At 41.7% G+C, this 14,578-nt stretch overlaps 1 protein-coding gene and 1 long non-coding RNA gene across 2 annotated transcripts in view; both read right to left on the bottom strand.

Moving 5' to 3' along the window:
- Nucleotides 1-14,578, bottom strand: part of LOC126398334 (uncharacterized) — a 672,738-nt gene that overhangs the window by 90,695 nt on the left and 567,465 nt on the right. The gene's annotated exons all lie outside the window — the stretch shown is intronic.
- Nucleotides 10,414-14,115, bottom strand: rhov (ras homolog family member V). The gene is made up of 3 exons (XM_050057540.1): nucleotides 13,743-14,115; nucleotides 13,380-13,438; nucleotides 10,414-12,147 (listed from the first exon to the last, which is right to left on the bottom strand). Exons 1-3 carry the CDS (start codon nucleotides 13,945-13,947, stop codon nucleotides 11,701-11,703), a joined length of 711 nt encoding a protein of 236 aa, XP_049913497.1. The 5' UTR covers nucleotides 13,948-14,115; the 3' UTR covers nucleotides 10,414-11,700.

Below are 14,578 nucleotides of genomic sequence, written 5' to 3'. Positions count from 1 at the left end.
GTATTTGGATTTCTTTTCTTTTAATTTTGTTTATTGGTTTTTATCATTACACACCAGTTCACTGCAGATAACATCATTCAAATCCCATCTGAAAACCCACCTGTTCAAGCTGACTAATGCACTTTAACACTGACTCTGTGTGTGTGTGTGTGTGTGTGTGTGTGTGTGTGTGTGTCCATTTTGGGTTTCTTGTTCTGTATGTTATTTTATACTCTGTACACTGACCTTGGGCGCCTTTTCAAATAAAATGTTTTATTATTATGATTTTATTGTCCAACAAACAAAAAAGCAAAAAGAAAAAAAAATGAGTAAGTGACAGAGGATTAAAATCAAACAAGAGCACTGACATCACAAAATAGAATTAGGAATTGGTTTATTTAGCAAGAATTTGCATGTATATGTTTACAGTACCGTTTACAGTCAAACATTTTGATGCACTGTAGGCTCAATTTTTGATAAATCAAAAATCTGAGAAACATAGTTTGTGTAGGACAGTCTGAAGATGCTCTGTAGCAAGTTTGGTGTCAATTGAGCAAAAATTGTGGGAGGAGATAGGTTTAAGACGTTTTACAGTTTTTGAAAAAAACAGAGTGATGAACTTCATAATTTTTAATAGGTTTAAATGTACAAAAGTTTCTTCAGTATTGGGGCTACAGTTTGATGAAAGTTGTGAAGTTGTAGCACGTATGGTTGATTTGTTATGAATTTTCAAAGTTTTGAACTTTAGACGCTTGCTGTAGCGCCACCATCAGGACTATTGGCTTGAGTTTACAGCTGAGGATATCTGGCATGAGACTGGACCTTTGTGCAAAGTTTGGTGAGTTTTCACGCATGGGAAGTATGATTTCCTCAGCAGAAGAAGAAGAAGAAGAAGAAGAAGAAGAAGAATACCTAGGATTACAATAGGGTCCTGGCAGCTTAACTGACCGGACCCTAATTAGGCTCCCAGTAAAAACCTCCTGAACATCTGGATCTAAGGTTAACATAGAAAAAAGATGAGTCCGTCTGAACAGCATCAGAGAAACACTTATTTGTAACATTGTTCAGTGTTTTTAATCAGTTGTAATCACCAGGGCTCTCATTTATAAAACAGTGTGTAGGATCCATACTAAAAATGTAAGTACAGACAAAAGACACAAATGGTGTGCGGCAAAAATATTCTACAGTTTCTACAATCAGGATTCCACCTCACCATCTGTATGCCAATTTCCTGTCTCCAAAATGTTCTTAAGCGTGACAAATATACTCCTCCCAAAAAATACTCCTGAATAATCCTAACCAGGAGCTCATGCTTTGCAAATGGTCACAGTTTCAGCTGGTTGCAAAGTGCAGTCCTCACAGCTAGATGCAGCATTTGTATTTGGTCATTTATAAAGCTTTGATACAGATGCTTCCACCCTGTATTTCATCCCTTTTAACTCTGACCTCACAAAATCTTGGTACTAACTCACAGAATGTGTTGTTGCTTCACACTCCCTTAATTAGAAGACCTCTGCCACCCCACACCACAACATGTTCATCCTGTATCTTTACTTCAAGTTATTATATATTGCTATCGCTGTTTTGTATGATTTTCATTACTGTTTTATTTAATATGCATAATGGTTTTTTGTTTACTTATTGATTGTTTTTAATGTCTTGGTTAATGCTCAGCATCACTGAAAATGAAGGTCTCCCTCAGCTGATTTCCCAAGTCTTACGTAAAGGTTTGAATGAATGAATTTAAAGATGCCACTAAATACTGCACGCCGATCCTTTAAAGCTTAGATTCATAGTCAAGAGAGGAACACTGCATTTATTCAGAAGTGTCAGCAGAGCCACAAAGTATGAACCTGAGCCTCTTCAGTTTAAGATGCTGTATGACATCTCTGAAACTGCAACCTGGAGGTTTAGGGTTTTTCCAATTTAGAACAAGTGGCCTGTGTGCTAACAACATAAAAACTGTAATCTTGTAATAGCTCCTTTAAGAGGACTGCCTAATATACATGTATTTATACATACATTTGGACTTCAGAGTCTTTCTTTAATCCACAACCAGTGTGTATCTCACACATGATAATGTTGCTTAGTTGTGTCCTGACCACAGACAGCAGTCGACTCTTTTAATTCAAATCAGAAGGAAGGTGTTAAGATCTGACACTGATCACTCCTGATATCTATACTGGAATGATAATTCGGTCGTTTACCGGTGATCTGCAGGAGAATGGGTCGGCACGTGTGTCCTGCAGAGAGAACAATGTGTTGATAAGATTGCGACACTTAGTGAGTAAACCATCACTCAGACTCTTTCGTCAGATTACGTCAGTTTTTCATCACAGAAGAAAGCTCGCACTTACAATAGACAGGACTTGGTGATTTCACAATAAACAAACAGCACTGATTTGTGTGGTCTTTATTACTTACTCTAACTTTGGACAAGAAGACAGTGTGATGTGCTATTGTGTGAAGTTCTGAGTCATGTGTGTTCTTTTTATGTATAACATTGTATTGTGTCTGTGCTCTGTGATGTTTGGGACACAGGGGACAAGTGTATTTGTCCTTTTTTGGGACAAAATTTAAGACATTTACACCATAAAACAATGCAGAAAAGGCACAAATTGGTGCATGTAATGTTTCTCCTTTATGACCTGCCAATGGACTAACAGTGTGTTGAATAGTGAATTTTATGATAATTTAAAATTATACATGGTTTCTTTAAAATAAGATAAAGTAAAACGAAATAAAATAAAATAAAATAAAGTAAAATAAAATAATAAAATAAAATAAATACATTAAATTAAATTAGATTAAATTAAACTTTTATTTTATTTTATGTATTATATACAAAAGTAATGTGTGTCTATAAGAATAAGACCCGAATGTACGCCTTTAATTTGAAACATCAGCCCCTGTTGCAGCAACTGTACGAGTCACGAGTCTTACTATTATATCTTCCTAGTATGTCATATTTTAACTCGTGTATCAGTTAAAGCAGTTGTGCACACACTCATTCCTGCTAACCTTTGCACGTGAATAAGTTCTGTTTGTACTGTTATTATCATTATGGATGTATTCTTTTCACACCTATGTTAATATTAGTACTTCCATAAACACTGCAGGCTCGTGCAGCATAGTATAGCATCTGTGCATGTGTGTTGTTTTTATGTGTATTTGCCTGCACTGCCATCCATTTGGGCATGGATGGATTACTGAATGGGACTCCCAGTCACAGGTTCAGGGGCCCTTCGACCTTCATCTGCAAAATGTCACTTGAGTGCTGACCAGGAAAACGACTAGAAAGAGAAACAAAACAGCTGCCAAGAGACACAAAGAGACTCTGACGATTAAAAAAGGAGCAAAAAGACAAAAAGAGACAGAAAATGACTACAGTGGTAAATGGACCTGCACTTGTTTTGCACCTCTCTAGTCTTCTGACTGCTCAAAGCGCTTTTACACTACGAGTCACATTCACCCACTCACATACTGGTGACTGGGGCTACTGTAAAAGGTGTCACATGCACGGATAGTTTGGTTCGTTTGGAGTGGTGTGAGCACTAATTCAAACGCAGGTGCAGACCAAACAAGCGAACCCTGGTCTCGGTTCACTTGTAAGAGAACCCTGGTGTGGTTTGCTTACAGTGGAAAATGCAAACGGACTATCCAGCGAAGCAAAGAGAGGAGGTGACGTAGAGCTCAGTGCACTTTGGTGTTTTTGTGGTGACCAAGCCGGCTGAAGGGGATGGATTTCCGTTCCGAACCAGGTTGTCTTCTTCCTCATGCCTTTTTTCTTCCTGGTCAGTGGTCGTTTCGAGCAATACTGCCCCCAAACAAGCAGCTGCTGTAACTGCGTGACGTTGTCCAGGCGGTTTGGTCCACTTTAAAAAGTGCAGTGTGAAAGTGAACCGAACCAAATGAAGGTGTGAAATATTTCGGCATTCCCCGCCCAATCGAACCGATTCCCCTGGACTGTCCTGGTGTGAATGCGCCCTCACACACTGATGGAACAGCCATCAGGAGCAGTTTGGGGTTTAGTATCTTGCCCAAGGATATTTCAACATGCGGACTGGAGGAGCCGGGAGATCAAGAAGCTGATCCTCTGATGGGTGGACAACCTACTCTACCTCCTGAGCCACAGCTGCCCCCTTACAAAGAGATTCAAAATGACTATGAAGAAACTCAAACTGACCACAAAGAGACACAAAACGACTACAAAGAGATGTGACACTATCGTAAAGAGATGCAATACAACTACAAAAAGACGACCATAGAACAACCACAGACACAAAACCACACAGAGATACGTAACCACTACAAAAAGATGCAAAACAGCAAAGAAAAAGAGGCTAAACAGTTATTAGCTCTGTGTCTTGCTTCTATGTAGAAGAGGTAGTGAGGCCTTTTGCATGTCTGTGCCCAAGGGTGCTTTGTCTAATAAGCTGCACTTGCACTTGAGATCAGTGTGAAATCAGTGAAAGCACCTGAAAACAGTATAAACCACACACCAGTCTTCTCCTTTCACACCACAGAACACAACATTTCACATCTGAGCAGTGGAGAGCTGCTGCTGTCCTGGACGTCTCCGGGTCGTCGGTGACATATTGAGCCCAGCGACAGGCCTGTTTGAAGTGCTAATCAGCTCGTCGTTCACAGACTGTGAAATGCCCTCTTCAGTTGCTGCATGCACTTCAGCTGTGCACGACTTTGATCATGTGCGGCCATTGACGGTCACTCTGAAGTCGTTAGGTCCCCTGATGACTGCAGATAAACACAAAGGCAAACACTGACAACATGCTGCAGAGAGAAGTGTCTCTGATAAAGCCTCGTGTGGTTTATAACCTTGGAAATGACATTAAAGTGTCCTGCAAAAGGAGCTTGATTTGTTGTGAGTGTGTTTGTATATTAACCTCCCTGTGTGTTACTCAACTACATGAATGACGAACGCAGCAGATTCACGGAGGCACTAAAGCTGTTGACTGTGGGACAGAAATAATCGTTGTTGCCTCCAGGCACAGTCGCTGTCAGGAACTGGGACAATTCTCACTGGCTTTGCTCGACACCGAAACTGACAGTTTATGTTTTGACAGAAATAATGGGAGTTTTTTTTTCTTTCTTTCTTTCATTCAACAGACTCGTACAGTTAATGTGACTGACAGGTCGGCTTTTGTAATGCAGATAAGCAATCTAAGTGAATAACATGAGCAACAGGGAAATATCAAAAAACTATTTTAGTGCCACAACATGTTGAGTTGTTGATCAATAAATGGGAAAATGATCACAATCTTAATGCTTGTTTTTTGTCATTCTTGCTCTCAGTCTTAATTTTGAACTCTAGTGCCCACTCATGATGTTACACACACCAGTCGCTGATTCCCAGAAACACACACTCAGCCAGTAAAAAGGGAAGCACACAACAATAACAACAACACAAATCTGAACAGAGTGGTTTCTTTTCGTCTGTGTGAAAGCGACTCTGCGAGCCGTGCCAAGTCTTCCCCAGAGCATAACTGTTCAAACTGTCAATTTGGGTGACCGTGGAGCAGCAGCAGTGAGCCAATGGGCTTTGTCCTCAGCCAGGCAGACCTGTCGGTGCACCTGCTGATTCCCAGGCCTCCTTGCCAATCTTCCACTGCAGTGAAACCTCAGCGTGAGTGAAACTGGCCCCGAGCCAGAGGAAGAGCCTGTTGACTGCTCCTGACACAATCACTAAAAGCAGGGGATCCTGGGAGGAGGACCAGCCCTGTGTGGAGATGAGAAAACATAAGATGACTAACCATGAGAAGCGAAAGAAAGGAGGAGGAACAGCTCACTGAACTCATGGGAACCTAAAACCTGTCCGACGTGGCCTTTTCGATTGCTCAATGAGTGTCTGCGCAACCTGTACGTGTGTGTGTCTGCGTTTGCATCACGTCGTCTGAGTGTATAACCACATGCATTTAAGACAGGACGTTTTGTAATACCTGATGTGTGTTTTGGATTTATGTGAAGGACCTTGCAGAGCATCTGTGTTTTTCCTTTGAGCGAAAGACAGAGTTTCAGTGGAGAATAGTCATAAATAAAAGCCTCCCAAACGAGTCTCACGGCCTGCTTTGACCCAAAGCTGCTACCTGCCCATATATTAATAACCATAATGCTCCTGACCTTCAGCTGCCCTCACACAAAGCAGAACATCCCTTACATTTCACAGACAAGCACAATGTCTGTCTATACATTCTGTTAATGCAACTTTGGGTGTATTTTTGTCATTTTCTACCATCATTTCTCTCAGTCATACTAACATCACACTCACCAAATAAACTGCTGAGATTTGCTGCAATAAAGAAACACGAGTAGTCATTGAATGATCAGACATGTTGCAAACAAGCGAGCAGTTTAAGGGAACCCACTTTCTTTTGCAGGTCAGATGAAAAAATGGGCACATCTGAGTTGTTGGCAGTAATCTTTCCTTGCATGGAAAACTACGTAAGTAGTGTCAGTCAAGGTTGAACCAGGAAGTCCTCTGTTAACTGTGATGGATGTCTTGATTTGTTATTTTTACTACCTGCCTGTCTTCTCCCTCAAATAAGTTTGCCTAACATGGAGTTTGTGTAAAACACTGATTTGTGTTTCAGCAGTTAACCTGGTGAATACAATGTGATTATAAATGATAGAGAAAAAAATAACTACAAAACAAAGTCCCCAAAACATCCTCTTGAATAGTGTCTCCATTCCCTGCAGATGATGTTTCGTGCTACCCGCCCGGTTGGGTTTAAAGCATTAGTTTGGAGTTCATTGATGGTTAGGCATCCTGGAAATGATCGGCTGTGGTTAGGGTGAGGGTGGGGTGAGGTGAAGTATCGTAGAAGACATGAGTGCAGATCTGATGACAAGTTTGGGGGGGACACAATCAGCTGTGCAGATCATGCCCACAGAGCGCTTGAGACTGCCAGCATATTTCAGGGTTTCATAGAGGCTCATCACCAAGTCATTCAAAAAGCACTGCACAGAGAATCATATGCTCACCTTAACTGTTTATTTCTCTTCAACAGCCAACAGTACATGGAGCCAGCCATCACCCTCCTCTTCACTGCTTCGCTGTTAGTTAATGCTACTTCTAGTTTCAGGGTCTCAGGCATGTTATGTCCACTCACGTTCTCATCTCTCGCCTCTCACAGATTCCCAGTTCTCCTCATCATGTTCCCTTTCTCCCAGTATATGGGACTACTGTATGCATCAGTGGGTATGGATGATTGTCAGAATATGAACTGAGCTTGGTTAAACTAAGTGATCATGTTTTTACAGAGCCAGAAATGCTAGTGTTAGTACAAGAGCACAATAAATACTTATAAGTTACACAAGTTGACCCAACAAAATCAGATTTATCTAAATAAATTCATATCCATTCATTAATCATCTGTATAGGAATAAATACCCCAATAACAAAATGTGCCCATTTTGTCCTCATCATATCACATTGTTGATAATGTCCATGTACAGTTAGGCGCCTTGTTTGTTTTCACCTGCCATTTTACACAACATGTAAGAAAGTCTCATTGAGTAGGACGACTAGACAAGTTAACCCAACAAAATCAAGCCTAGTAGGCTGGAGATGGAATGTGGAGTCAGAAAATATATTTCTTCAATTTCAATCATTCAGGCTATTTAGAATTGGGGGGGGCAATTTGTGTTTTTCAGTCCCGTCCCCCCCGGGATCTGCACCCATGGTAGAAGATGACTTGTTGGGGTTAAGGCCGAGGTTAGAGTCATGTTACAATACAGGGAAACCAAAGGACCAGCAGACTTTGACACAGCACCTCATTTTTCTCTGCATTGCCTGTTTAGCTTTTTTTTTAAAGATGATATGATCATGCTAGAAAGTTGCACTTATGTACGCATTTTGCAGATACAGAGAAAGATTAGCCCTCATCTGAAGGAATCTATCTGGTTAACTGATGATTGTAAATCCAAATGCAGTCCTCTTTTAACTCTGTTTAGGTCTCCACCAAGTCCTGAAGGAAATATCTGGATAAATATCTGGTACTTTAGCTGCTAAATTCTCTGCTATGTTAACCAGCTAGCTGCGAACTTTGTCGGTCATTTGGTGCTGGACACGTAGCATACAGAGGCCTAGTCCACACATAAGCAACGCTGGTATGTGTTAAAACATCTTCTTCCTATGCCTTTTGGCCTTTTCTTGCAATTTAGGTAACTGAAAACAGATCGTTTGTAAAACTCTACCCAGGGTGAAGATTTTCACTTACAGTGCTCAGTGTTCAGTGTTGATGTGCAAACAGGGAAACAGAGTGTTTGGCTTGTAACGCAAGCGTGTGTGCTTTCATCTCCTGTGTGAGGCACAAATGAGGCAACATTTTGTGCAATGGCTGACGTGGCCGAAAATTTCGTTCTGGCTCTAATTTTGCCAACAGGACTTTTTACACGTTTACACATAAATGTTAAGTTACTCTTTCACTATTTTGAGGAACAGAGGCGTCCAAAGGCAGCATAGGTTGGTTGGATTGGTTACTGTAGGAGCCAGAATGTTCTTTATTATTTGTTCTTTTGGTCACTTTTACTTGCGGCAGTAATTGGCACAGGTGTGGGTGTGGCTTCACATTATTTTACCTGTTCATTTACTGGTGTTGCAGCTTTTAGACAAAGTGTTTTTGGCTCTGATATTTTCTGTTGACCGTAATCGCAATAACTGCAATTTTGTAATCACTTCACACGACATTATGTTTCATCTCATTTTGCTTCAGTTATCCAGTTGTTTGTTTAATAAATCATCATAAAACACATCTCTGGACTTCAGCATGGACTTAACTGAAGGAGTCACAGTTAGAGCCTGCTCAGCCTCTCAGTGGCTTTTTTCATTGACAGTAGTCGCTACCCTGAGGTTTAGGCAAGAAGAGTGAGATCGGTTAGAGTCAGGTAAATTAGAGCAGATCATTCTTTCCATATCTGGTTTGGCGTGCTCTGGACAGCACTTCAGTTGTGTTTTCACACCTCCATTTGGACTGAGGTTTTTTTTATAACAGTGCTTGTGTGGATGGTATTTTATCTAAGAACAGAGGAGGAGAAAAAAACAGTTTTCAAAAATAATCATATACATGTGGACCAGGCCTGGAAACTGATAGAAACTATTAAATATTCCAGAACGTGTAAAGCTATGAGGACGCTGGTATGCAACCTCTGTGACCTCGCAGGATTGATGTTGGAGCATCTCTGACTGAAGTTGGCGCTATGATGAAGTGTCTGGAAGCTTTGTTAACCCTGGTTACTCTCCTCCTTTGCCTGCACCTCTAGGCCTTGGGTTACTGAAGATGTATTTTGTGTGTCTTTGTGTGTCCTGTGTGAATTGTGTTTAGTATCTTTATTTAGACAAGTCACAAAAAGTGACATCTATGAAATAAGAATATGTATATATGTGTTCATCTCTATGAGTGACCCCTTTCATATTATAAAGTCATCTGATCCACTGTCAAGATAAAAAAAAATATTTATTAGAGCAGCTTTAAATACACTTTGTGAATCAGGCTTTCCAAACCATCATGGCTGACACCAACTGGTCCCTGAGGGTCAAATCAAAGTTCATCAGGGGTCCACATGTGTCAGCGGTGTCAGATAACAAAACTCCAGCTGACCTCTCCAATACGGGGTCATTAGGCAGAGATGAAGGATGTCCCACTTTAACCCACTGATAATAGCCGTTTAAACAGAGCCCTGACACATAACTGTGTGACGGACGGCACACTGAATAACGGCAAACAGATTGCTGATGTATTGGGGTGAGTGTGTGTGTGTGTGTGTGTGTTTGATCCTCTCGCTCATCTGTGACTCATCCATCCTGCTTTGAACAAATGCACTGCAGAGCTGTCAGGCCCAAAAGTGTTTTGTAACCGTACTCTGCTTTGTCTTCATGTCTCTCTGTCGTGTTCACTTCAGTTTGCGGAACAAAGACTTTCTCTGTTCATTTAAAAATAAGCATAATACCTGCAGTTTATTGTCATTTTTATCTCTCAGACTGATGTCCATGTCGTCATGGTTCATAAACAACACGCCCAATCTGTTGTTGTGATAAACCAGCATACTGCTACTGTTTATTTCCAATCAGCGAATCTGACTCAATCACACTCCCCCACATCTTGAGAAAGGCAGAATGAAACCATCAGTCTCAGCATGGCACCGCCAAACCTCATCAGCACTCATGTGGATTGCATTAGAATCAGTGGGGCTGACGCACAGCTGGAGGCCAGAGGTTGCTTATGCACTGAGAGATGGTTCAGGAAAAGTACCTGGAGTGGTGAGAGGGATTATTCAGACTCCCTGTGGAGAACAATGCTCCCTGCTTTTTACCACTTTTGGCAACTCCTCCCTGAATGTAAATCAGTTGCTATCAGGCTCGATAAGCGATCAGTTGTGAATTGCTCGGTTCTAAAAATACACGTAACACAGGAGCTGTAATTTGCACTTCATTTATTTGCATCGTATCACTCCCACGTGTAAAAAAGACACACAGGTTAGAGAAGGAGATGGTAACAGTGATACAATTGTGGAATACATCAATGCAATTAAAATCCATGTCTGATCTGATATTTCACATTAACATGACCTGTTTTAACAAACAGAATAGCATTTACATTAAGCTGACTTCCACAAGAAGTATAGTAAAGCCCTGCCTCTGCTCACTCATATATTCACCAGATACTGTCACACTGGAGTCTTTAGCACATACATCACAGACACAAGGCTTCTTTAAAAAGTGTATTACCTCACACTTACAAGCAGAGGCTGATAGGCGTCCTCTGACTGTACACACTCTGCTGAGGAGATAAGGAGTGTATTGAGCATGTAAACAAAGAGGAGTGGATTAAAAAAGCCAGGCTGACGGTGGGAGGATCTGCAGGGTGGAAGTCAAGACTCCTGCAGTGTTTGCTTTTACAGATGCAGATTGACGGGGGACAAAAAGCAGCCTTTCACCTCCGACCAGAGGATGTTCAAACTGAGCCGATGCCAGAATTAACAAAGGTTTTCAGATTTGTCTCAAACAAACCGTCCTGCAGTGTTGCTCCTTCGCAACAAGTTGATAAAACTCCAATAAAAACACGTCACGGGCGATGGGATTGTCAGCTGATTAACTCACAGGCTTGAAAAGCCAAACCAGCCGGGGGAGCTTTCACACACAGGTAAGAATGTAGCAGCTCGCACTGCAACCTGAAGTCGCAGCTGCCACATATAAATAGAGCTGGTGTGGCCAGATAGTCAGAGCACAACAGAGAAGTGGCTGACGCCCATCTGCACAAACACAGCCCCGGACACTTTCTGTTTCTGTCCCTCGCTCACATTACAGGCTGCAGCTGCTAGCAAAGCACGCCATGCAAATTAAGGACATTTACATGAAAGCCTGCTGCTTCTCTCTGCGGCTGTGTGTTGATATGTTCCTGTAAAGTCTCAATTCACTGCCTTCTCTCAAGTGAGGCATGCACACTGAAGCTTTGATATCTAATATGTCAGATATGCTGCCCTGAGTGTGCAGGAATGTGAAACCAGCCCCACAATCCTCTCTGCTGTCTCCACAGATGTTAGCTCCCAATGCTAACTGTGCTCACGCCTTGTTTTCCCTTGCACCATTCAGCATCCCCGAGTAAAACAAGCCAAAGGATGCTAAACTGCCACAGATCAGAGCTGCGACAACAAGCGTGATTAAATGATTTCAATAAATTAAAGTTTTGTCCACAGTTTCTGAGTTCAGATGAAGCAGAAGAACTTCTTCCAGCTGCACCTGGAGAACGCTTTCGTGCGCCTGTCAGAGAACCTCCTCTTCTTGGTCTTGCGGGTTTTGTTCTTAATGGCGGCAAAGATGGCCGCGTCAAACGCCTCCTTCAAGTTCTTTTGTGTGAGCGAAGAGCACTCAATGTAGTCCGTGGCCCTGATCTTGTCCGCCATGCTCCGGGCCCGGGAGCTCGGAATGGGCTTGACGTTAGAGCGGTCCAGGTTGATGAGCACGTTCACGTCCAGCAAGAGGTCCGACTGAGTGCCGACGAGGACGATGGGCGAGGACGGGTTGTACGCCCGGATCTCCGGGACCCACTTCTTGGTGATGTTGTGGAAGGAGGTGGGGTTGACCATGCTGAAGCACAGGAGGAAGACGTCCGTGTGGGCGTAGGACAGAGCTCTGAATTCATCGAATTCCTCCTGGATGGAAGATGGAGACAGAGAACGTGTTAGTGTCAATCGAACTATGTGAGTGAAAGACAATGACTCACTGGAGAAAGATTAACACTCATGGTGAAATCCTGTTACTGAGTCACGTACAGGCTGAAGCAACAACGTTTCTACCTTCATAGTGAGGGGGATTTGATATTAGAGCTGGGTGGTATATCAATATTATACGTATTCCTTGACGTAAGACGAGACATCACCTTTGATTCTGGCTGTCATTATAAGGTAAGTGTTGTCTTTTCCTGGTTTGAAGGGCTGCATTACAGTGAAGTGATGTCATTTTCTAAACTTACCTGACTGTTCTAGCTGTTCCATCATTTGCCTTTACCCATTTTTTCATTATACTCACATCACTAATGACTATTTATCAAAAATCTCATGTGTTAACATTTTGTGAAGGCACCAATAGCCAACCCTACAACATGGCTGCAGTATCTTTATCATGATATTTGATTTACTCCATATCGCCCAGCAGCCCTATTTCACATACAACCCTGATTCCAGAAAAGTTGGAATGCTGTGTTACATGAAAATTAAAACAGAACAGAATGATTTGCAAACCCCTTTTCACCTATATTCAATTGAATACACTACAAAGACGAGATAACCAGTCCAAAAAGGTTGGGTCAGGGTCATGTTTGACACCACTCCTTCCTTTAACAACACTCAGTAAGTGTTTGGGATCTGAGGACACTTCTGAAAGTGAAATTTTTTTCTCAGAATTCTCAAGAAGCGCCCCTCCAAATCCCCAAACTTTAAGAGTGTCTGCGCTGTCTGGGCCAAAATCCTGTCTGACCACTGTGAGGGATTCGTCTCTTCAAACGGGAAGCAACAGGAAGCTGCCACTACTGAGAAATGCTTCTCCAAATACTGAATAAGTTCCAGTTAGAGTGGTCAATACTCTTTTCCTGAGTTATTCCAGTTTATTACACAAAGTCTGGTCTAAATTTCATGTAGATAGCTGCACTGGAAATATGTATGATGGAAAAAAAATGAATTCTTATTTTCCCCACTTTGCAAATGTTTGCATTCTGTTTTTATTCACATTTAACACAAACATTTTTGGAACTGGGGTTGTATTTGATATATATGTTGTCACTTGACACAATGAACTCAGTGTCACAAAACAGTTCAGAATTTACGACCATGAATTAAACACTTAAAACCACCCTGTAACTATAACAAGGAGGCATCAATAATCTCACCTGTCCAGCAGTGTCCACCAGCTGCACTTTGACTGGAGATCCTTCTACTTGGACCTGACCTGTTGGAGATCAGTAACATGGATCAGTCAGTATCACTTCAGTTCACTTTACATATAAAACACTCATACATGGTGCATAACATGCATGCACACATGAAAATGTACATACATAGGCAATGTGTTTAAAGTTAAGCCCTTCAGCATAGCCTTGCATATGTGTCACAGCTACTGAGCCACAGCAAACACACCAGCATTTAAGTAAATATATGACTTACACATAATAAAACTAGCAGCTTCTTATGATTAAATACTCATCTTAATGATCATCTGAGAAACGTAAATAATAAACGTTGAGGTCACCCACCAGAGAAGACATCAAATCCAGTCTGCTGGTACTCTGTCGGGTATCCGTTGGAGGTGTAGCTGATGATCATACTGGTCTTCCCGACGGCTCCGTCCCCGACCAGCATACAGCTGATGACCCCGGGCTCCAGCTCATCCTCCCGGGTCAGCCCGCAAGCAGAGGGCACTCGGGACTCGTGATAGAGGTAATCCATGTGAGGTGGCATGTCGAGCCGCACATTAACCTGGTGAAGGCAGATTCTCCTCCTCACTGATCTCTGTGATACTGAGAGTCAGCTCCGTGTGTGTGTGTGTGTGTGTCAGAGTGTGTGTGTGTCAGTAACACACCGCCTCACAGGCTGCAGATCCTGTTCTGACTGACTGAGGAGCATCATTGCAGGTTTGTAGGGGAAGTTTGCGCTCAGACAGGTTGTGATTTGCATAGACACGCCCACCGAGAGAGAGGGACACACACACACACACACACACACACACACACTAACAATACATAGAAGCCAGAGCTGATCTCCTTACACCTCACAGTCTGCTTTTGATTTATCACAGTATTACATTTTTTGTTTGTTTGTTTTCACATACAAACACATGAACCATGTATAGGTAAACATATATAAGACATATGAGCCATGTATGTGTACATGTATGTCTATATATGTTCTGTACATATATATATGTTCAGTTCAAATAGCTTTGTTGGCATGAACAACGATGTGTTGATGCCAAAGCATTTCATTAAAATAAATAAATAAACAAAAATAAAACAAAATAGATGAAATTAAATTAATATGAGTAACTAATAAATAAATATAAGTAAAAATAAAATAATTCATATTTTACATG

This window comes from Epinephelus moara, chromosome 12 (assembly GCF_006386435.1).
Source record: "Epinephelus moara isolate mb chromosome 12, YSFRI_EMoa_1.0, whole genome shotgun sequence".
NCBI lineage: Eukaryota > Metazoa > Chordata > Actinopteri > Perciformes > Serranidae > Epinephelus > Epinephelus moara.
The sequence above is the reverse complement of the archived record's forward strand: the minus strand, read 5'-3'. Positions and strand labels throughout refer to the sequence as shown.